Below are 25,025 nucleotides of genomic sequence, written 5' to 3'. Positions count from 1 at the left end.
TGATGAATGTGTTTCGTAAAAATTACAATTTGGACCCGAATTTGTAAAAATACAATCCCAGCAGAAATAAATTTACTAGGTATTTTAGTTGATATTACAAATTAAATTGTAATAATTAAGAAACTTAAAATAATTTTTAAAAAAAATATGTCAAAATGGAGATTATTACAAGTTACCTAATAAATTCTACTATTTCTACGGCGAATTCAGTCGTTTACATTCGAAAATTAATTTTTGTATTGTCATATTTATTAATTTATGCAAATATTTGTTGTGACAGCTTTTTCTACTTCATATGGATAATATTGTTGTTAGTGCAACGGAGAAAACACCAGAAGTTAAACCCGTGGGATGTTCAACAATTTGTTTGAACGAACCAGGCCAAGTAAGTTATATAAAAAGATGAAAAAGTTAGACTGAAAACTAAAAGATGAATATTTCTAAGCAAAAAAACACAAAATTTGCCAAATCAAATATGTGGTGTTGTTCATTTTCAGTATATAAATTAATTTTTAGTTGTTGTCCTCAAAGCTGTAGCTATAGTTAAGAAGCTTTTTTCTATAGGTAGTACTAATTTTTTTTTTTAATTAAAGATTTTTCAACAAAAAAGATTATTGTCTTAAAAAGACGTTTCATATCATTTGCCTTGGTAATCAACAATGATGCACAAAATGACATCTGCATTTAGAAGTTAAATTAACTCATAATCCACCTAAACTAATTATATTATCTATTATTATTGGGACTTATCTATAAATTGTATGTCACTGATTCATCATTATTTATGATTTATTTACAATTGCAATTATATGCAAAACAAGCGGATGCTTTGTTAAAGGTTTTGCATTTAGTCGTGCAGTATTTAACATTAATAAAAATGCAACAAAAACAATGGTAATTACAAGATAGGTAGATCCTTTAATTTCTGTGTATACACACCAGTTTTATAACAATTAATATTAATAAGTAGTAAATCAAAAGGTCATAAATTATTACAGAACAAAATTACTAGTATTACATCATCAAAGCGTGCATGTTTTTGTCACGTCTATCTTTGTTTCAAAATTTTTTCGTAAAATGATTTTTTTGAACTTTTTTCCATAATAACATTTATAACTAATTTCAGTTTGAAAAAAAACTGCAAAAATATGGCAAACAGTTAAATTATATTGCAAGGTTAAACAAACGGGTATAACAAATTACAAAAGAAAAACGTTAATTTGTAAACCACATTATCGTTACATAAGGTGCTTCCCAACATTTCCTTCTGTTATGCAATATTATGTTTGTTGTTATCAATTGCTGGCAATTAAGTAATTATTTTCCTTTAGAATTTACTTAATTATCTGAGAAACATAATATTCAAACAATATGTTTCGCTTTTATTCACAAAACATTCTAACAGTTTGTCGTCAAAATACATACATTGATTTTTATCGCGTGCTGATGAGATCCAATAAGATCGAAAAAATGTTCTTACTTTCCTAAACAATTATTGTTTTCATTAATAAAGATACATCGATTATAAATTCGAGGATGTACACAAATATTTAATTGGCTGTGCTGAAATGTGATTGATAAAAATTCAAGTTTATTTTTGGTTGAATGAAAATACATTCTCCGAAACATGGACAAGATCCTAAGTACATTTTTGAAATATAAATATACATGGTAGGACATCCAAATTGGTCTATCCTGTAGGAGCAAATACCCTTTTGCGTTCTTATTTGACCTTAATAACTTAATACATAATATAAGAAACTGAGTTGATTTACTTGAAATAATCTAGAGCGAAGAGGTTGCATACGCCTATACGTTTTCTGATATCAATCAATTTGAAACACTTCACTGAGTTTCTGCTATTTAGTGTTGTCTCCTACACACATTGTGGCTGCTGTCATTTCATAATTTTTAAAATGATTATGATATGTCGCAACTGTTTATTTATCCTTTGCTGTAGTTTATTAAACAATTAATCAATTACAAATTAATTGAAGTAGCCGATCGACGTTTGTCTGTCTGAGCGTTGTAATTGAACTCATTTATTACAGCATTATGCAGAGTAAAAGATAGTATAACTCAATTACGAAAAGTGGTATGTATTATTATGAAATCAGTTTTTATCCCTCAAGGATGAAGTGGTCCTTGTTTTAGATATTTTTATATTGAGTGTTGTGTATCACTAGTAAGAAGTAACCATGAAGCAGATGATGAGTGAAACTTAAAAAAAAAAATAGGTTTCTACTAATGCATCCATTCTTATCAATAACTTCCAAAGATGTTCGATTATGTGATCAACTGATTAAAAATTCCATGTTTTTTTGTGCGTACTACAAACTTTAAAAATTCTAGGCTTCATTTTCATAGTAATATACAATATATATATATATCTTAGGTGGTACGTATTTGTAACATCTGTAGGTGTGCCCAACATTAATTTAAGATATGACGGGGTTTACACTATTCTAAATAAATTTAGGAATGCTTAAAGAAACTAAGTCAAAAATAGGAATACAGCAGGCATTACAATAACAAGACTGTTTAAATATCATGTAAAACGGTAATTATTTTGGTACACACCTAAGTGTGCATAGGTATGCTTGGCATTCAATTGTAATATAACTTCTTCCACTTTAGGATTTTTTCTTCTTTAAGGATATTAAAATATTTCAAAAATGGTAAATAGTTGGTAAAAACGTGTTTTTAAGTGTAAACTGTAAATAAATAGTACCAAAATCTTAAAAGAACTTATTTTTAGAAGAAAATATTTGTTTTTTAAAGAAAAAGAATTCTAAACAACGTTTTCTATTTGCAAAATTTGAACTTTAACTAAATAATTCTAGGAAATTCTTGGTCATACAGAAGACGCATTAAGCGAAGTTTTGAATCATTTTTACCTTGTATCAGCACACATTATTGAGGAAAAGCCTCAAGGTCGATGGGGAGTTAAAGAAGAACGATTTACCTCTTTATGTTATGCTGGTCATTTACCAGGATACACGATGAGTTACAATCACCATGGTCTTGTGTTCAGTATTAACACGCTTGGAGCACGAAAATTATGCCCTGGAAAAACACGTAAGATAGTCCGTAATTTTTTATTGACCTTATGACTTGATATAACCTCTTCTAAGCCTTCTTGAAACTATTTAAAAATTACAAATAAAGGCGAGTTGAACTTGCACCCTATAAGGTGAAAGAAATTAAGTTCGTCACGCAATAATTCCGCATAGAATAAAAATAATAAATAAAAATATATATCACAAAGTTGTTTCAATTTAATACTTATGTTCTTCTTTTTGGTTAACTCGAAAGATCCATATTCCCTAATTCTAAGGGATATTCAAGGGCATAGGTACTGAATCTATTAAGTTTAGGTTTCTACTTTATTTTCTTTACTAAAAGATCCGTTTGTTCATTTCGAAGTACGAATCCTAAACATTCACCAAGTAATTAATAGCCTCATTATTACCAAATATTTTCTTTTCCTTTTTCAATAATTGACAAGAATAATAATCAAAGTCTATTTAATTAATATATCAGGGAAGATCCTGGCGAATGTTAACTCTCAATTCTTACATTTTTTTTTTGATCTTTCAGCTCGCCATTTTATAACCAGAGCATTGTTAACTGCAGAGAATCTCATGCAAGCGCAAAAAATCCTGCGGGATCCGGGAGTTGGAGCAGGAGACGGTTGTTCAATAAACATGACATTCCTAAATCAAGAAGGCGACAGGATGTTCCATAACGCTGAAATGGGTCCTGTCGATAATGCAAACGAATCTCAATTGAATATAATGACGGCTAGTCCTGGAGAATATTTAGTCCATTGCAATACGTATGAATTTTACTTACCTATCAGAAATATTTTTTCGGATTGGTCTTCTATTCTTATTTATCATCTTCGATTTTTTTTTTTGATTAATTACTGTTTTTCTACTAGGTATTTACGACTTCGTATTCCAGAGTGTCAAGGACTAATGCAGGACAGCAGTATATCGAGGTTGGAAGCATTTGGTAAATATTCAGCTCCAAAAACGAAACGGGATGTAATAAACATGTTGGGTGATCAAAGTGGTTCACAATATAAAGTATTTCAAGAATCGGGACCTCAAGATATTGTCAAAACCATTGCAGTTGGTAAGTAGTGAATATTTGTCTTAGTTTTTCTCGAGGAATTATTCGTCTCCGAAAATATTATCTGATTAATTCGGATTAAAAATCTTGCAAAAAGTAGTTTCTTTAATTTTTATTTTGATAGTTACAAGGTTCTTTTCTATATAAAAAAAGTGGACGTGGATAGCTCAAAGTATTCAGTTTTAAGTCCCAAAAAGGTTTTAATCAGTCTTATGATTTGTAATATTTATTAATTAGAGGGCATCCATTAATTACGTGAGCTCTTTTTCGGTCATTTTAGACTTGAGATTTGTCAGGACCCCCCCCCCACGTGAGATTGACGCTAAAAATATTTTAAACTTAATTTAAAAAAAGTAAAAACAGATTACAACACTTTTTTTTTAATTTTTACTCAATCCATGGAGACTCGTGTACTTTTTCGATCGAAATAATTGGACACATGTCATCTCGGATTTCTGGTAGTGCAGGAAGACAGTCACTGGAAACGTCTACGTTTTCTTCATCTATCCACTCCAAACTTTCGTCCACACTCAAAATATTTTTTTTTTTTAATATCTGTAATATTTTATATTTTTTGAAGTTGACGTGAGTTTTTCGATTATCCGCCCCTCCGTTTAAACGAGATTTGGTGATATTTCGTTGGACCCCCTCCCCCTATTCTGAGCACACGTAATTAATGGATTAATATAGATACATCAAAAACAGACAAATTTTCATGCAGAATTTAAAAACATGATTTACAGGGTAGAATGCGAGAGACTGTGGGAAGGCAAGTTTGGATGTCGATTAAGATAATACGACTCTGAAATTTAATAAAATGACCAAAAAAGACAGTGATAATTTTATTCATTATTAAACTTTTGGGGAATTTTTCACAATTGGCACACTTTAAGTCTTCTTCTTTGATTTCGTAATCTAAAGAAATCAGAGCCAAAAAAGGGTAGTTAAGTTTTTATTAACTTAAAACTAACCCTAACGTTTCGCTTCTTGATAAAGCCTTCTACGTCTTACAAAGATCTGAAACGTTGGTCTTGGATCTAAATTAATAAAAGCTTTACAACCCCTTTGGCTAAGATTTCTTTATATTATAAGAGTTAATACATAAGTACATTTCACTTATATATTAGAAGAATAATTCACATAAAAGGAAGGGTGAATTTATAAGTTAACATTTCAGTTTGGTTATTCACTGAATTTTACTTTTTATGCAAAGCCTTTTGAGTCTCAAAAGTCTTCAGATAAGAAAGTTTTCTAATTTTTTGAATTTTTACAAAAATGTGGAACAACAGTTATATTTATATTCGCTATTATCATATTAAAAGAGCAAACTGTAACGTAATATTTATTAACATTTTATATAAAGTTCAAATTTAAGGGCCTTGTTAGAAATATAAATGAATCTACCGCGAAATTTTCTTATAAACCGCCAGTAGTAAACTCGTATTAAATAACTTCCAGAAAAAATGTTTTTGTGGTTTTAAATATCTCGAACCTTTCTTTTTACTTTCGTTACATGTAACATTGATTTTTTTTTAAATGGACCGATTTTTACTGTTTCTTTCGGTACATTGTAAATTGTAACCGAATGTTGACGTAGTTGCGTTTTTCTGTACCATATTTGGAGTAGTTATACTAAAAAAAAATATGAAATAATAAAACTGCTCTTGAAAATATTTCTCTTTTGGTACTTATTACTTTTATAATTATGTAATTAAAGTTAATCAAACCAGAATAACTGAATTGATACTTTATAATATAATTTTTAGGTATTTTCGATTGTATAGAAAAAACCTGGAGCGTATACGCAGATAATCCAAAAAAAGTTGAACCGTCAGTTGTTATACCGTTGGTTTTAAAAAAATAAATTATTATTATGTCTACTGTTAATTATTGTTTTACACTAAAATAATTGAAAGACATGTATCCGCTTAATAAGTGGCTTCAAAAAGATCCTTCTTATAAAATAAAAGAAAAATGAAGACGGTGAACTAAAAAAAAAAACGTAGTCTTGTTTATACGTTGGCTGTACTTAAATATTGTACTATATATTATTTTATTAAATAATAATCCCAATAAAGTTACCATCTGATATACCTGTATAAGTACGTAGGCGCAACAACAGGGGGTATCAGGGTGCCAGGGCACCTCCTGACTCATGGTTGGAACCCTCACCCATCAAAAACCCAAGTTTATTAAAACCCTCTTAATCTAGATACACAAGTGTTACTATCCGATAAATCAGAAAAAAATAACTATTGATAATTAAAAAAAAAAATAATTCAAAATAAAAAAAAAATTAATTCGGCACATCTTAAAAATTGATTAGGTAATAATTTTGATCCATTTGATCCCTTATCCAACAATTAGTACCTAAACTGAAAATCAAAAAGCAAAATAATTCGCCGAACTTTTTAAAACAGTTAACCTGATAAGGCGATATTATCGAAAATGTCAAAAAAATTTCAAATTTTTAATAACTACTGGTCACAGATACTAACACCCCTATATCAGACGAAAAGAAATTTGATTTTGCATTATACTACGCGAGAAAAAATGTGGCATTCCGTTAAAAAAAAGTTGTACCTTTTTGAATTTGTAAATATTGGCACCGATAAATATCATACTATTTTTGATGCACGAGTCTATCTAATAACTACAGATGATAGGCAATTTCTTCCAGAAATGAAATATGAAAAGCGCAAACCTCTAGGTCCTTTTGTTTCTGAAATATTTAAAATGGCACTAAACACTGCAAACGTCAAGTTTTCAAAGAAACGTGAAATAACTCCAGAACGGTGAGACCCAAGCCGAATACACTTTAATAAATTGACATTGCTTTTTATGGAGAATTCAAAAATGCAATAAAAAGTAGGGGGTTCCATTTAAAATAACAATGTTACTGTGCATTTTCGGTATAACCGGAAGTCCGCCATATTTGAAAGTATTTTTACGTTGTTATTCAGTTAACTCTATGTAACTTTTATTTGAAACATTTTTCTCTATTTTAAAGTATACGTGTATGAATGACCGATTTCGGCTTAGTGACTCACCCTGTACATACTCACTTGAGATTCGAGGACACTCCCTGAAAAATTGGAGTTGTTGCGCCCATGTATAAGTATGTTAATTGATAAGGAGTGTCTTACTTAAATACTCAAGTATTTAAAGAAAATACTTAAACGTTGTTAACAAAATTTTTATTATTGTAATAAATCTTTACGATTATTTTATCTATGTACAAAATATAACAATAAATAATGTACTTATTCGTAGGTATACATACATACAATACTTACAAATGTCTTTTTAATCACATTAACAGAGTAGTGTTGATTTAAGCCACTGTAATAAAACCAAAAAATTATTTATCAGTGCATATTTTTATAATAGATAATAAAAAAGAATTACTTATAACCAAAAAATGTGCAGTCTTTATGAGACTAAGGGCATGTTTTTAGAGCAAGTTATAGGAGGAGGGTGGTGAATCCCAAAAACATGCAACAAAAAAATTAGTTTTCATCTATGCAGGTAAGGCATTGTACGAAAAGGTGACTTAAAGTACCACATGTACCATCAAGGATGTAATCAAATATCCCTATATTCAGTTTGCAACTCGCCACTAATGTATCATCACCAGGATCATCAGGATAAAACTATAGTTTCTAATTTTCTAGGTTTAACATACACATTGCGTAGAATTAATATTTATTTCGCCTAAACACTATTTTTTTTCTGGATAAAAGGTACCCTATATCCTTTTCTGTACCACTGAAAATCTATATACAAAATTTTATGATGATCTTTTGGGTAGTTCAGGCGTGAAATTGTAATAAACAAACAAACATATTCGAATTAATTAATATTAGTTAAGATAACTCCTTTAGAAAAGAGTAGATACGATTTTTCTATCAATTTTTTCCGAAATATAAGCAAAAAATCGGTTGTCTGTAAAGTCGGTTTACTGGCGATAGTTGAACGTGACAACGTCATAAGAAAATACTGATGGAATGGTTTCATTTTTCAAAAGAAAATTTTAATTTTATTTGTTTGATAGATATTTTGTATGGATATAGAGGAGGTAAATGGAAATGTATTATTGTATAGCAGCTGTCCACGCGGACGCATCGCTCACTCAAGTAGGAGAGAGACAGATGTCGAACGCTGCCGAACGCGGAGGCCGATTGTGCCTCTTTGTCGCTCGTTCCGCGCTCTTGCTTGCACTTCAAGCCTTAAATGGAACGCCTCAGAGCGGGGTAACGCCGCATGAGTAATGTTTTTTCGTGCGTGCAGCCGGCTCCATCGAATTATAAGACGTTGTCACGTCAAAAACAAACAAAAATATTGTTGTTTTATTGTTAAAAAAGCCTTATGTGAAATTTTGGTTGTATTTTGTGTTTTAGTGATGCCGCAATTGGTTTGCTGTTAATTTTTTTTTGCACGAACAAATCTCTAAATAATATTTCGATAGGTCGCAAGAGTTTCCTTCAAAATTCAAGAAAAATGCTTTGATGGTAGGTAACATTTGCGGGATTATTAAAAAATGACGTTACGCCAGAGTTGTCGTTATAACCGATGTTGTTATAACCAAGTTACATTTATATTACCGGCCTAAAGACACCAAAACAAAAATAGAATCAATGGAAAATTTAATATTTACCTCTGGTAGACTTAATTTGATGGTTCCATTTTGTAGTGGATCTTTTGATTCAAAAACACCTGAAAAAAATTGCTCTAAATTCGACAAGTTTTAGTTTATATTATTTAATTTCATTAAATACTGACATGAAATGAAAAAAAAGTAGGAAAAGAGCGAATATAAAGATAGGAGACGAAAGAAGAAGTGGCTGATTTTAGGTACCTAGGAAGTCAGATAAGTCAGGACGGAAGGAGTAGTAGGGATATAAAGCAGAGGATAGCGCAGGGTCGAGTCGTCTTTAATTAAAAGAAGTCAGTTTTATGCTCTCGAAAGGTTAATTTAGAAATTCGAAAAAGATTGTTAAAGGTGTATGTTTGGAGCGTGGCGCTGTACGGGTACGAAACATGGACAGTGGACGCGTCGGAAAAGAAAAGGTTAGAAACGTTTGAAATGTGGTGTTACCGGCGAATGATGAGGATACCGTGGACAGAGAAGTTTAAAAATGAAGAGGAAGGAGAAGGAATAGGAAACAGAGGACTCTATGGAAGTCAATGAAAAATAGGCGAGATAAATTGGTAGGCAGCTAATTAACGAAAGAAATTACGAGTAGTACTCACTAAAAGCTACAATGAGGTGTAATATGGCCGAAACGAAGTCTCCAAAACGCAATGTACCATCCTTCCTCATGTATCGAAATATGAGGACACCCAATACGTCGTTACTTAATTGAAATCCTACATCCACAAGGGCGTCTCGCAACCGTTCCGCTTTTAAAACGCCGGTCTTTTCTTTGGTGTGACTCTTGAAGGCCGTTTGCCAATGTTTTAAACTACACATGAGGTCTTTGAAGTCACTAAACTTTAGTCGTCCTATTCCTGTAGCCTGTATTGAAAAAAAATTAAAAGTAATGATAGTTATTTTTGTATTAAAGTAATTAATTGAACTGCGCCACAATTACGAAGAAAAAATATAAATTTACATGTACATAATTTCAAAACTACTTAACAACTATACACTTTAGGTACAGGTAGACAGAAACCACACAATGAAAATCTAACTTTATGTATCATTAATATATTTCACTTACATCTAACGTCAAAACTGCCTGTCGACATACTTCAATAGAAGCACAGCTTTTAATATAGTCATTAGGAAGACATGCTTCGAGTAATTCTTGCAATTCAAATGCGTTCACAGTCTTATGTTCATCAGCCAATTGAAGAAACACTGCTTCATATTGACTAAAACTTTTTCCGTCCAGAACAGCAGGTGCTTTCACTATAGCTGGTTTAATAGTCGCTGGAATTGTGTCCAGAAGTTTTAATTTTAGTAGCTTACTTGAATACACCTGCATGTTATTAAAAACAAAACATTAATATACTTGTATTTTTAATTTAAATTTAACTGTTTAATTACCCTGAGAGTGAATCCGGATTCTTGTCCTGGTTCAAAGGTGGTTGGTAGGATGAGGTAACCACCTTGCTCCAATTGACATCTATGGCTAATTTGTCGACTATTTGTGTATTGTGAATTAATGAGAGACTTATTTTTCTTAAAAAATTGCCTTCCAAGTGTTTCCATTGTGCTTTTTGGTAATGAATAAGATGTGAATCCAATCACTTTAGGTTCCATTATGCTACAATAGAAAGTATATTCGTTATTATCTACAAAAAAAACATTAAAACACTAAGAATGTTGAACTGATGCGTCAGGCCCGAATAAGAACAGCATCAGTTCACCTGCTAACCACGAATACCTTTACCAACTACAAAAATGTTACCTGTGTTGATTTAATGAAACTATTACTTCTTCCATTTCACTCAGAAGCAACTGAAGTTGAGGATTTATATGAAAGGTGTCAGGATTGTTCCTGCAACCCCCCGCTGTGACACCCTTCTGCCAACTACCCTGGTACAGTCTCATTTGCCACGTATGCTTATTATGTAAACTTGGTTCATCCCGACTCGTATCGCTATCCAAATGGACAACCTGAAATAATTTGAGAAAAGAATTGAATTTATTTTTAATTCTTGACTCATTCTTGTAATTATTTTTTATGCAGATATAATAATTGTGGCGGTGGCATACCTCTAGATGAGTAAATGTCTTAATAAAGTCAGTATATGACATCCAAAATTCTCCCTCTAATGATGTTCGTGAGTGTAATCTTTCCTGTTCAGATGGAGGAAGTTCTGTCCATTCTGGGGACGTACATGCCCATGGTCCTACGTATTCTGAACATGCTCCCAAAGGATTACGCAGTCTTACCAACTGAACAGCCTCACCACTGTATTTTTCGACCTATATTAATAATGGTATATATGAAATATACAAGAAAATCACTTCGAATTTCACGATTTCTTTTAGAACGATATACAATATAAAGAAATTTAAGAAAGAAATTGTATATCATCGAAAACAAGAAGAATATTTGCCAAATAGAAAATTATTATTTGAAAAAGTAGATGTAAATAAGATTTAAAAGAACTTTACCCTTTCGACACTATAAAGCCTATAATTTGTCCCAACAAGAATTCCATTTGGTAGTTTTTCAACGTGAGGCCTTATTTGCTGCGGGGGTGGTTGTACTGTACAGGTAATAATTGTAGTCATGTCGAGGAATTTATGCAAAAGTCGGGCGCATACAGTTGCATCTTGTTTCATGGGGATACTTTCTGTTATTCCTCCGGTTAAATCAGCCAAACCGTCCAATAGAGTTCCATATTTAAGGGCTTCATATGAACCGTGAAGTCTATAAGAAAATAAGTTTAATCAAGTACTACTTTGTGACTTTGTCTAAACCCTCCAAATTGCTTCCCAAATTTCATTAGAATGTTATAAATATTAATTTTTCATTGAAGGTTTTAATTATGAAAAGAAGACATCGCAATTTTTCAAGGAATGGGTCGAAAGTGAAGGTCGAACCTTAAAGGTGCAATTATCATTCCAGTATTTTTTTTTTATTAAAGTTAACAGAAATTAGGTACCACCCTATATGTCTTGATCATTGAATCAATTAAATCAAAAAGGTGTGTCTCTTCATTACATTGGGTCAGAAGCTTCAATTTTTTTAAGAAGCTGTAAATCATAGACCACAGTGCTTGGTATTAATATTTGACTTGATGCCTGTAGTAATTCTTGTGAAAAATTACTTTTTATTTTATTTATTCATAAAGAGTGTATTCGTCAAGTTGAAATCTTCGTAATGCCCTTGTCAACGTATAAAATACTTCAGTTACTAGTAAGTAACAGCAGATGGCGATATACTGTGCTTACCTTAAGATATTTATTCAATTGTAAAAAGATACCAATGAGGTTCTTTTAAAATACCGCAAAGAACGGATTGTTTTACTTATTACACAAAAAAAGCGCGCGGTTTTAGCTGATGCACCAGAAAAAAGGCATCAAGTATCCATTTAAATCGCATTAGTAGCAGTGTTTTTACGCTCAAGTTGCGGTAATATGCCTGCTCTAGATTTAGCAAAAATTGCACCGTAGTTTAATTGTTGGAAAAGTAGGCGACCATGGTAAGGTAACTAACGACCGCGAAATGTGTTTCTATAACAGAATTATCTCGTACAGCATTGTTCCGGTGAGTTCCTTTTAGTAAATAAAAGTTATGTAGGTGTAGGGATCCGAATCGGTCGTGAGAGCAAATTTGTAGTATTTATAAGTTTCAATTGTTTATAAATTTCCTGCTATTTTCTTAATTCACTGCTTCCTGATTTTAAAATTAGCTTTGAGCTAGTCTAAAATAGAAACGGTCTACAGTTTTTTTAGCCTATGTAAGGTATAGAAAATAGAATTAAGATTCGGTTGAATAATTAGGTCCTAACGTTTCGTCAACAACTGGGGCTAACATCTTCAGTGGAATCGGCGTTAACAACGCTAATTTTTTTACTTATCAAATAAGCAGCTCATATATGATAAAACAATTAAAAAAATCAATATATTTTATTTAAACATAAAGTCCTTTCATCTACAATTAATTAATTATATGTATATCAAATATGTAAATATGTTATTATTCAGTAGGCTTCCACCAATCAATTTCTAAATCTGTATTAATATATCATGAAAAGGAAAGTAACTCAGTCATTATTGTCACCGATATAGGTGGATATTTAATCCGATGTGATAAGGATAGTGCTGGAGAAATTACTTAGCGTCGTTACAGATTATAGACAGGTGAATTAGAAAGTTAACACAATCTGCCACCTGTTATTGTATAACAATATCCAATACCTAATCGTAAATCGTGCTTGTAAGTCTATCTTTGATAGGTTGATTAAATCTTGTGACAATCGAATTAGCGCTTAAATCCTCTACAAGACCCGAAAGTTTGCGAGGTTGTAGGTGTACATTTAGTTGAAAGTGTTACGTAGGTGGTATGGTTCCAATTAATTACGACAAAGGATGAAAATATCAGAAAAACCAAATTGCGGTTGAAACCTAGTACACTTATAAGTTGGTATGTGTATAATATTATATATAAAAGAAATTGTGAGCGCTGTCAGCACAGGGCAAAATAGCATTCCGTAGCCTAGTATCAGCAATTTCTTATGCTGAAGTGTACGATGTGTGGCATACCTATTTACAAACAATTCCTTTAAATTTTAATCATTGATTCCTATACATCTATTAAAAAATTATAATGGCCGACATCAGTGACAATGCGACAACAAATGAAAAAGAATGATGGCCGACAAGTGCAACAATTAGAAAAGAATGATGGTCGACACGACGTCATAGTGGAGTAATAAAAATGACCGGGGCAGGGGGAAGAACTAGTTAAATTAAAAACAATTCTTTACAATTTTGGGTAAATGATGTGACCGTAGGTGTATGGTTACAAAATGTAGTGAAAACTTCTAAAAAGCAAAGTGTACCGGTTTCTTGGTAATGAAATTTGTGATTTAAGAAATGTTCCCAATACCTGTCGTACATACGACATTTTCAATGATTTTATTAAAAATAAGTATTAATTAACAAGATTAGTAACAGTAAATTTCATCTTTAAACTAAATTAAGTGTTAACACTGAAAAACTTAAAAGCTTTAGGTTTTCCTAGTTATTGTCCAACTTTGTACTCCAATAACTCCTAAATTAAGAGAAATATAAAAATGAAATTTGGCGTAATACTTAAACACAATGTCCACATATGAGACCTTTGGTACTACCCAATGTTACATGATATAGTAATTTGTTGCTGTTTAACTTGATGGATTAAATAACAAAATTATCATTATATCATTTAATACAAAAATGATACAAAATTAAATGTCCTTTAGGTGTCTTAAAACATCGACAAATTTATTTTGTTTTATTGTTAATGATCATTTCGATGTAATGTATGTACATAATCAAGATAATCCTTCATATTGACCTTCATTTAATATTGCAATGTTATAGTATTAGGTCATCAATGTCTTTAAAAAAAATTTTGTACCAGTTTTGCTGTAAATGGGACGATAAGTAATTAAATGCGTTGGATATCTAATAATAAATAATAATCTCAGCTATGTAACGTTCCGACTATGAAATTGTGATTATTTGTTTTAAATGGCAATTTGCTTCGTATTTCTATGATATATTTCTTTAATTCTTACGTCAAAGTTAATATAAAACAGAAAATTTACATACAAATGATGCTCCTAAATGGATAATAGGATTCAACCGAACCGTAGCATGGAATAACATAAAAATACCTATTAATGGTTTATGGATAAGGTTACATTTTCATTTAGGTTACAGAAGATTGAACAAAAATTTTACATTTCAGGAAATATTTATAAATTTATATTGTTTACTTTCCTGTGCTTTTTTTTTATTATTTATAATTAATATTATGTACTTCCCATGAATGTATTTTGGATATAGATCTAAACTGTCAAAACAATTTGACGAGAATTTTTCGGGCTGACAAGTCATGGTCTACCGAAATTTTGAAATCTTTCAATGGAATTGTCGATGACTTCTTCAGAGTTATCGTGAAGGATTCGCCACCGCACCATTGAACCATTAACTTTGGAGGAAACGTCTGGAAGATTTCAAAATTCCATTAGGCCACAATCAGTCAGTCCGGAAAATCCTCGTCAGGCAGACACCCAACAATATTGTAAAGTTAATAATGAAAATAATAAAAAAAAAAGTTTGTATTATTTGTATATTTTGTATTTGATTGTAAATGTGAGTTGCTAGATATAGGTATTAATGTATTACATAAAGAAATGCTAGAGGATACTAACTTTGCATAAGCTTTCTCTAGAAGACCTGGCCAAAAATGGTCAGATTGTTGGGCCTGTAGAAATGCCAAACGGCCATGAACGGTGGGCAGACGATCATCTACCAATACTTCCGTCCACTCCCCACACCACCAAACACGAAATCGAAACACTCCCGCGTATTGCTCAGGACCAAAAGATTGGTCAGCGGGAACCACTCGATAAAATAGTCCTTTATTAAGATACAGAACACCTAAACATGATACCAACCACCGGTCACCTGAAATCAAATTATATTTATAGTTTTTAACAAATAAATTACAACATTAATTAAGGTAGAAGCAAAAAATGGTAAAAAGGCAACATCTTTTTAATTTTTTAATTGAGGACTTAAAATCAACCAGCGGCATAGCTAAATCGAACGTGAATGCCGAAGAAGCCCCGAATAATCGTTACTTATTTCTACGATTCTTTTTAGAATGGTGGTTTTTTTGTGGGACCACCTAAGGCGCGAGACCGTCGGTGGTCACTAACGTCGTCTAACTACTCTGAATTCCACAGTATTTTGCAATGAAATTCGCCACTAAACTTAAATCAAAATTGTCAAACTAAACCCTCACAAATTATTTGGTTACCTACATTTAATTTAAATTTAAAGCAACAGTAACAGCTGTACTACCTATGCTTACAATCAGCGCCGCTCTTAAAACATTGCGTATAGGCCAATTAATTCTACGGCATACAGTACATACTGTGTCATATTACAACGTGCAATTAAGCTGGAACGTATGCTATGTAGTATATATTATAAAAGGTTACTATGGTTTACGTTCACCATACTTGACCATCCTTAAAACGAAGTAAATTATAAGATCGACTAACCGATTCACCGCGCGTAGCTTGCGCGGTGCAACAGTTGAAACTTCGCGCGGTGCAACGGTCCAACTGTGCGCGATGCAACGGTTGGAACGTTTGAGTAAGTATAACGTCCAGTCATTATTTTACGGATTGGTTCTTACAGGCTATATCAATGATATAAACGTAATTTCTTATTAGGGACTCTCCATAAATTATACAACGTTAAATGAGGGAAGGGAGTACATCATGTTAGAAGACGGAGAACCAAAAATTGATTTATTTTACGTAACATATTTACAGCTAACCCCTTGATAAAATCATACAGCACATTATTATTGTGGGTAAATGGAAAACGCTTTCTTTGGTAACTTTAATTTTTTATGTACAGTATTCAAACGAACCAGAAGCAGCCACAGGATTATTATTTCTTTTTAAGTCAACTCTTTTTAGGTAATTGATTATTCAAGTTACGTACAGTATTTTTTGTGAGCATCCGCTTTTTGAGAGAGCAGTCACCCTAATATAATATTCATGTAGCATTTGTAATGACAAGCAAAGCAAACAAATTTCTTACGAAATAGAATGATTGGAACATTTCAACTTAGAAAGTTGCCAGTGTGTTTAATAAATAAATATAATTTGCTAAAACTAAAATGATTAAAAAAGATTATAAATTCACTTAGTACATACATACGTCAAGTTTTTGTTTATTCAGATTAAAATTAAAAACGACAAAAATTATTTACAAAGGCGAGAATCATCATGTTAAAAATCAGACTAATTTGACATAATGGATGAAATAAGTGAAATGGATGTTAATAAACGAAGCATCAAGGCAAATTAAATCTAGGTTCTTTTACACAGTGATCTAGGTGCTTTAAGAAATTATCAAAAAATGAAAACAAACTTGAAAGGTCAATGTTACAATCTAGAGAAGGATTTATTTATTTCTTTAGAACTTTTGTACCTAAGAAAAAGTGTAAAAATTTGTAGATTATTCTGGTTTAATACATAGAAAATATAATCATCATCATAAGGTCTTCAGTCCTAAGACTGGTTGGACACTGAAAATATAATACATTTAAAAAATTACTTGTAATGTCTAAAAGTGTAATTTGATATGTATAAATATTTTCCAAAAGCACAATCATGTAGATATATTTGAATAAATCATTTAATTCATAGCCAAAAAGGCCAGAGTTACAAAAAAAGTCATACCCCATAAAGGATTTTTAAGCCAATTATAACCGATACCGTTGTTTTATTGTTATTAGGTTAATATCGATCGCCAATTTTGGTCGCTTGTAAAATTTTTATGAATTGGTTCAGAACAACTCTTAAGCAGAATTAAAATAAGACAAAAAAATATATAAATAACCATTGCACGAAAAAATGTGTCTTCAATGATTGCTTACATTTATCACTTGCGAAAAAAAATCATTGATGATAGGTGCTAAATCGATAAAGTCATCAAGTTGCACAATGATGTCAATTTCATGGAAGCTCTTAGTGATTCATTGTTGAAAGGTGTGCTGAAGGCATACGGTGATTCTACGGGCAAACATTTTTTCGTTTACCGGATGGAGGTCACGTTTTAAAGCGTTTCCTCTATTACGCTCGTACCATAAACAAACGTTTGTCTTGTTAGTCGTGGTTTCGTCCAAGTTCAATGAAGAAGCATTGTCGTGATTGCTGGAGCGACAATAACCCGTACTTTTTTATATTATTAATTCCTTTCATGACACGCAAAACGTTTTGTTATCGTTTTTTTTTTCTATCAAAGAACTGCTTCCTTCTTGTCTCGCTTTTGAAGAAATGAAAATGAAACGGTCACAGCAGTTTCAATTCTCAATAGATTAAGTAATTGACTTGGTTTTAATATTTCCTCTACATTATGTCACAGCGATTAGCTATTGTTTGAAAAGGTACAAACAAAAGTTGGTTTTAGTAGTACATAAATCAGAATAAAACAACAGAATTTAAAGAACGCTTATTCGTGTTTAGCAACCATGTATGTAGAAAGAGAAATAAAAAATAGGCTGGTAGGACACCTTGTCAAGTATCAAGGACTAGTTAGAAATCTATTAGAAGTAGGAACTATAACTACTAAATTACTATCCGCAAATAGTTAAGGATGTACTTTGCTCAAATATGCGAATATTGGTTCAAGTCAGAAAGAAGTGGAAACAGTCTTTGGGTTGAAGTCCTTATGCATAAACAGGTGTTAAGATGAGTAGAGATAGACCTAGATTAGGTTACTGTTCGCAAAGTATGCGGGTTGTTCTAGTTTTGGGGAAATGCGAAGATTAGATTAGAAAAGAGTGCAAGTGCGTGTCCAACCAGTCTTAGGACTGACGACCTTATGATGATTATGGTGATAGAATTATGAACTAGGTATTAGAAAGAGTATAAGAACAGAGAGCTAATTGAAGTCAATAAAGAAATAAGCGAAAGAGATTGATGGAATACCTTCTTAAACATGAAGGGCTAGTGAGAGGCATATCAGAAACAGAAGCAGGAGTTAAGAGGACAGAATGAGATTACTTTTCACAAATAGAGATCTAGATTACTCTATTTGCCCAACCAGTTGCAGGAGACAAGGAGTAGCAGGGATATGAAGCAGAGGATAGTACAGGATCGAGTCGTCTTTAATAAAAAGTAGTCACTTCTATGTTAGCGAACGGTAAATTTAGAAATTCGAAAAAGATTAGCTCAGAATAGGAGAGTGTGTCCAACCAGGACCTTATGATGATGATGACCGCTTCCATTTTATTTAAGACTATCACTAACTGCTCCTTGCTAGAAGTTAATACTGCCATATCATTGATTTTACTAGTGCAACCAAAAAAGTACTACATATTATATCAATTTTAATGATGTCGTTATTAAAAATGATTACATTTTTTTAATGGACTTTTAGTCTATTGTATTATCGATAACAATAGCCATTTCTGAACAGAACAATAAATAATTAATTTCTGTTTTTTGTCATAAAATTAAACAGGAAACAGTCAAAACTGTATTTTCTTATTTAAATTATCGTTGAGCATGATATACACCATACAGCATTTGATAATTTTTGTTGATGAGAGTCGGCCTGCAGGACATTAACTGATTTTTTTTATGTGCTGCGGAAAAAAGTTGCCCATAGAACCGGTAAATACAGAATAATATAATGGTGATGTTTACACTAATGAAAAATGGTAGTTATTCCTTGTAAGTAGCAAAAAAGATAAATTCTTTCGCAGTCGACACGTTTCTTTTGTTTCCCGGAATCTCTCTCTGAAAAACGTCTTCCTCACCTGCATACCTTTCGTGTTTTATACAAAGTTTTATGTATTTGTAATTTCAGATAGGTATGCATGTATAAGTGATGTAGATTATGTGCGACATACGGTCTCAAATGTTGTGTTTTTTACCGTTACAATAAGAGAAAGTTTATCTGACCATTAAAATATTTTTCCTAAATCGGTTAAATATGTGATATTTATTATTGTTCTTTAACAAGGAGAATAAGAAGAGGAAGTATACCTACATCTCAGATAGATAAAGAATTTAATGACTCAGCAGTATGAAAGGAATGAGGACATACCATTCGTTAAATGAAAATATTCCATCATTATATATACTGCATTAACGCATTTTTGTTTCGTAGTTATTTAACATTACAAACTGAAACAAATTTTTCCAAAATTTCCGATATTTAAATAATATCGATAAAATAATTAACACAAGAAAATTATTAATTTTATTTCTAAGTTACATTATATCCCATTGGAATCCGTCAAATGGGCATACACCATCTGGTGGCAAAATTTATAACTCGAATGAGGGAAAAATTTACATAGGACCTGCGCACGCAAATTGTAAAATTGTTTATTAAAATAATAAAACACGTTAGAAAAGTAAAAATTTTTTTGATGATGGACTCGACTTCTAAAGTTAAATCAAATAAAAAGTTAATATGTTCAGTGAAAAGCTGCAATAGCACTTCAGACATAGATCTTCACTCTTCATCTACATTAACTAGTTTCCAATAAAAACTAACCGTTTTATATATGTAAAAAGTATATTCGGAAAAATAGAGAAAAAAGTAAACTAATAGAAGCTTGGATGAAAGCAGCAGGTATCAAAGAAGTGATTTCCGGAATAAAAATTTGTTCACGTCATTTTAATGCACATGATTATATTTCAGCAAGTATTTACCATCAGCCATAACCTTAATATTTAAAACTAGAATCATACTAAAATTATAAAGTGAGAAATTATTTATTCCTGTGTAATTGATTTAACACAATTCTAATGATACGATATAAGTATTTTGAGGTTAAGAACCTAATTTGTCAGTGACCAAAATAGTACGTATTTCTTCGCTATATTAGAGAGTCGGTTACATTTCTTAAATACAACCCATCAACTAATCGTGATTAATTTTTACTGAATAGAGAATTTTTCGTTATAAAAGGGAGTTTTCACTGTTCATAAAAGTTTTCCAAAGCTGCAGATGTCTAATAATAAGTATAGAAGTAACAATGTTGTGGTCCAAAAAATATTCTTAATTAATGCTGTTGTGCGCTAGTTGGTCATACACTGTCTGACTGGCTGCAACATTAGCACATTAAATTATGTTGTGGAGCAAGTGTGAAATTGATTTAAAAGCCATTATGCCAGGAAAGCATGAAATCATACCTATATACATTGGAAACTGCTCATTTTAAGCTTTCACATGGTATTAATAACCATCAATTTTAAGTAATTTCATTTAGTAAAAATTAACGTTTATTAATTTGATACCAACATTTATTATGAGTAAAATGTATGATTATAAATAAATAAAATAGATTATATTCATAACATGTGAGAGAACCCCAAGGATTCTCGTAACTGTGTGAGATTAAGGATCAATCCTTTAAGTACTATCATTATGTAATCAGATTGGGGAACAATATTTAGCTCTCTAATGGACATTGGGGGGAAGGCATGTGCAGTGGTACTTTGCTGATTAAATTCCTATTAAAAGGAAGTTTTTTATAGCATCTTACTTATAGTGTTAGACGTAAATTTGATTTCTTAAAATTTCCCTTTATTTGCTCTCTTATTATTCTGAATATGGAATATTTATCGGCTTTGTTGATTCAGATGAGTTTTACCTGCCTCAAATTCTGACATGCGCAAACAATTTCTGGTTTTGCAACTAAACAAGTCGTTAACTAATAAAAAATTTAAATTGTCCATTTACTTTTAGGAGCTATGTATATACTTTGCAGAGTTCAATTTAATTTTGCAAATCCTTTTATATTGTATTATTTATGAATAATGTTCAGCAGCTTCAATTAAGATCAATGTACTACGTGTAACTGCTGACGATGTAAACGAAAAAATTAACATTGGACGTAAATATGAATAACCTGAGTCCTGAGGCGAAGGCTTTCACTTATATTGAGTACTTCGAACTGGTTATTCCGTAATTAAAACGAAGGCCAGCATTATTATGGTTAGGAAAATAAATAAAAAAAGACAGTCAGCAAATGTGAAACTTATTGCATCAAATAAGACGTTCGGTTTGTGGTCGAGGTAATATGTGCGAAACACCAATCTCGTCTGAAGTCGGACAAGAGTGGAAATTGATTTTATAATGATGTCAATGATCTTGAAAATCCGTGCACTTTTTACCGCTCTATTTGCATCTACTTTTTATACTATTCCTCAAGTGTTAAATGTATCTATACTTATCTACAAGGTAGACCAAATTAGGCATGCACCCTTAATGTTTTTTTTAAAGGGTTATTGATTTAGAATAATTATATGGAAATTTCGGTTGTCCGTGTATACTAACTCGTTTTTAATTGTTACTAGAAGGTGGTTACTTTTATTTTACCTTTTGATATCATTTATAATTTTATCCATTCACTGTATTAAGAAGTCCATATCAAGAATGAGACGACATGACAGTGAACCAGATAAGAATGAAATTCTTCATAGATATTTGAAGCAAAAATAATATTTAAACAATAAATCATTACTTTTACGTCTGAATATTTTTTTAAGTATCAATATTAGTATAGGTATAAATACGACTACAGGTTAACCCCTTTTTGTTCTAAATTCCTGTATGTCTTTTTTTTCTCTTTTCCCTTGGGCCTGCTCCTTCCAGTCTATGTCTTCCTTTGATCCATTCGCTATTTCGGTCTCGCTTAATTCTGTATCGATTGTACAATTCTCTTTTATATATTGCCAAATGCCTTTTTCCTATTTACACACCCTGCATGTCTTTTTATTTTCCTTTGACCAACACCTTTCTCCTTTCCATTCATTGCAACATCTAAGCCTTGCTATCATCTTTACCTTCTTTTTCTTCCCTTTTACTGCTAAATGTTTTGGCTTTGCGTCAACCATTTATTACCGGCAGTCTTTCGCCGACTTGAAATCTCTTTATTTTTTCCATCATTACTTCCCTATTCTTTGCTTTGAACGTATTTCTTCCTTTGTTGATAGAGTCATTCTCCGTCGATTCAGCTGCTTCTCTGTTCCATTTGCTTGTTCTTCCTTCAACCATTAGTTTCTTCGTTTCTTTTCCCCATTGAGTATTTCTCTATATCCCTTTTCTGCATTCTTTCACATATTAATTTTTTGTATCATTTTTTTAATTTCTTAGTATTTTAGCACTTTACATCCTGATTGTATAATCATATTTATCCACAAGGACATTTATTAGAATAGTTTTATGGAAATTTGGGTTGTCCATCTACTTATTATTTAAGAACACTGGAAAATGCTTATTTTTATAATATTTTTTTTGATTTCAATGATGAACATCTTTAACTTATTAGACCGGGTCTACAATAATTTATTTTATTAAGCATATTATGAATTAGGTACCTACTTCCTGAAACATTCAGGGTTAACGATTTCAAAACGTGTACAGATCGACTGTCATTTTAATTAGTGACAGTGCAATGACTCCATCAAGTTACTCGTATGCCTAATGACAATGCGAGAAGATATAAACAAACCAAAAGAATGAAATTCAGCAGCATTTATTTACTACACGAATGGCATCAGCAAAAAGCAAAATTCTTGTATTACAGGTATATAGTATACTACTAATAAGTATTCAGCATCCACGTGGAATAAGATGACTTTTTTTGTCGTTCATCATCTTATTACCGACACAGAAAGGATCTTAGCGGTACCTCTTGTCAGTACATAAATGAATTTCGGTATTACAGTTATAATTTCCCGTATGAAACTGGCAATTAACCGTATCAATCCAGTTGGTATGCATTTATACATGGGTGTGGCCTTCATGTTGGTTGCTACACTCGATTTCAGTTTTGCACCTAACTCTTTCAACGTTCCTAGAACGGTTTACATACTCACCTCTGTATCTACTGTATAAAAATTGACTGCCAATAAACGCATGTCAACGGTGTAAGAGAAAGTTTAACTGCAATTAGAAAGATCTATGTGTATCTGTACATGCAAAAAAAATACGTATATCTGTGTGTAATGCTCCCATAGCTCTCACGATCAGTTAAGCACTTTGACTATAAAAGGATAACATTGATTAAAATGCCCATTGGAATACAACTATTTACATATGAAATAATGTTAATGTATATTTAGTAAATGCTTTCACTCTAACGATTTCTACATTTCTGCAAACTAGAAATGGATTTGTAACACCAAACAATTGTTAGTTTTCGATACGATTCTCTAGTTTGCATAAAAATTTTCTTTTAATACATTTTCTTGTCTTACGTTTCCATAAAATTTTCTCTCAAAATTAAGATTGTCATATCAATCTCTCAGTAATCTGTCTAATACCTATACATAATCTTCATTTCAACAGTTTTTATCAATTTATTCAAAACTATCTCATCCTACATAGACCTGTTGCACCCAGTTTATAGTAACATATTTTTTCACACATTTCACTTCCTAATTTATCAATTATTAAAACTCTCATATCCTTTAGACTGTCACCCCCCTCTTCCTCATCCCATCGTTCATTCGTGAACATTTATCTTATCAGTTTGCAATTACTACTTCTTTAAAGCAGAGTCTATGGGATTAGGCAGATTTATTACTAAAGAACACTAAAATTAGCTCGATTCTAATAAACCGAATACCTTCTAGCACTTAATCAATCTTCTGTTAAACACTAAACCTGTTTATATATCCACGTTCGTGAACCAAGTTGTAGGTAACAACTAAACCGTAAAATAAATTTTATTGTGGGATTGTGGGAAGTTTACAATACATGTAGTATATATATGCATATCTGTGACTGAGACTAGTTTTACATTTCTTTTTGGAAGGTTTTGCAAAATCACAGGTGGCTTCAGGTGCCGTAAGAGTGGACTTGAGTAGGCACCACCTTATCCAATATCATGCACATAAATATTTACCTTAACAGTTATGCAGCAAATGACATCAACATAGTAAAATAATGAATGCAAATGCATAGGCATATCAATTTGCGTAGGGATTTAGTATTCGTATAACAGATGGTGAGCATTTATTTTTATTAGATGACACTACTTATCCGGGAGTATTAGGGATTCTTGCAATTTTAATTAATAATGTTGATGAGAATTATTTGAATTTGAAATCTTAATTGAATTAATTAGTTGACTTACCCATTTTTCCGGGTATAATATCGAATTGTGCCGGTCCATCTTGGACAAACTCAGGTCGCGCACATATGTCCTACAACAGAAAATTGTTTCCCTTAACAAAAAAAATTGCATTGGAACGTGCCTAAACAAAACCAAAGTAGGAAACCCTGGATAACAAATGAGATTGTAGGATTAATAGAAGAAAGGCGGAAATACAAAAACAGGACAGACGAAGAAGGGCAAAAAAGATATAAAGCTGTAAAGTGGGAAATAATTAGGAAGTGTAGGGCAGCTAAGGAACAGTGGATTGATAGGATGTGTAAAGAAGTAGAAGAAAAGTTTGAAGTAGGTAAAATCGATGAGGCTTATAATATAATTAACAGGAATTTTAGAGATGTAGGATACAGTAGTACTAATATAAGAAACGAGGCAGGGGTCATGTTGATAGAAAATGAGGAAAAGACAGATAGGTGGAAAGAATATTTAGAGAACCTTTACGCAGGCCCTGAGTTAGGAGAAAGAAGATAGTGTGGAGATTGGTTATCCCGT

The 25,025-nt window shown here is 31.7% G+C and overlaps 2 protein-coding genes across 4 annotated transcripts in view; one reads left to right on the top strand and one right to left on the bottom strand.

Annotated features, from left to right (window-relative positions):
- The window catches only part of LOC108738347, a 21,494-nt gene extending 14,062 nt beyond the window's left edge, over nucleotides 1–7,432 (top strand). Inside the window, exons 3-7 of the mRNA XM_018471736.2 lie at nucleotides 281–385; nucleotides 2,844–3,078; nucleotides 3,601–3,838; nucleotides 3,944–4,140; nucleotides 5,904–7,432. Of these exons, the coding sequence (XP_018327238.1) occupies nucleotides 281–385; nucleotides 2,844–3,078; nucleotides 3,601–3,838; nucleotides 3,944–4,140; nucleotides 5,904–6,001 (873 nt within the window). The 3' untranslated portion in view covers nucleotides 6,002–7,432. The remainder of the gene's footprint in view (nucleotides 1–280; nucleotides 386–2,843; nucleotides 3,079–3,600; nucleotides 3,839–3,943; nucleotides 4,141–5,903) is intronic.
- Nucleotides 4,157–25,025, bottom strand: part of LOC108738344 (calpain-C) — a 42,167-nt gene continuing 21,298 nt past the window's right edge. For 2 of the 3 annotated variants that reach the window (XM_018471725.1, XM_018471726.1), the window contains exons 3-12: nucleotides 24,498–24,567; nucleotides 15,022–15,277; nucleotides 11,267–11,525; nucleotides 10,862–11,074; nucleotides 10,554–10,762; nucleotides 10,190–10,409; nucleotides 9,861–10,121; nucleotides 9,391–9,655; nucleotides 8,795–8,853; nucleotides 4,157–5,769 (exon numbers count right to left, since the gene is read on the bottom strand). In XM_018471725.1, the coding sequence (XP_018327227.1) occupies nucleotides 5,686–5,769; nucleotides 8,795–8,853; nucleotides 9,391–9,655; nucleotides 9,861–10,121; nucleotides 10,190–10,409; nucleotides 10,554–10,762; nucleotides 10,862–11,074; nucleotides 11,267–11,525; nucleotides 15,022–15,277; nucleotides 24,498–24,567 (1,896 nt within the window). In that variant the 3' untranslated portion in view covers nucleotides 4,157–5,685. Of the gene's footprint in view, nucleotides 5,770–7,317; nucleotides 7,480–8,794; nucleotides 8,854–9,390; nucleotides 9,656–9,860; nucleotides 10,122–10,189; nucleotides 10,410–10,553; nucleotides 10,763–10,861; nucleotides 11,075–11,266; nucleotides 11,526–15,021; nucleotides 15,278–24,497; nucleotides 24,568–25,025 lie in introns of those variants that run through there. The other variant, XM_018471728.1, reaches the window with a different exon arrangement.

The sequence above is a fragment of the Agrilus planipennis genome, unplaced genomic scaffold (assembly GCF_000699045.2).
Source record: "Agrilus planipennis isolate EAB-ADULT unplaced genomic scaffold, Apla_2.0 scaffold131, whole genome shotgun sequence".
Taxonomy (NCBI): domain Eukaryota; kingdom Metazoa; phylum Arthropoda; class Insecta; order Coleoptera; family Buprestidae; genus Agrilus; species Agrilus planipennis.
This window is presented reverse-complemented; position numbering and strand designations above follow the sequence as displayed.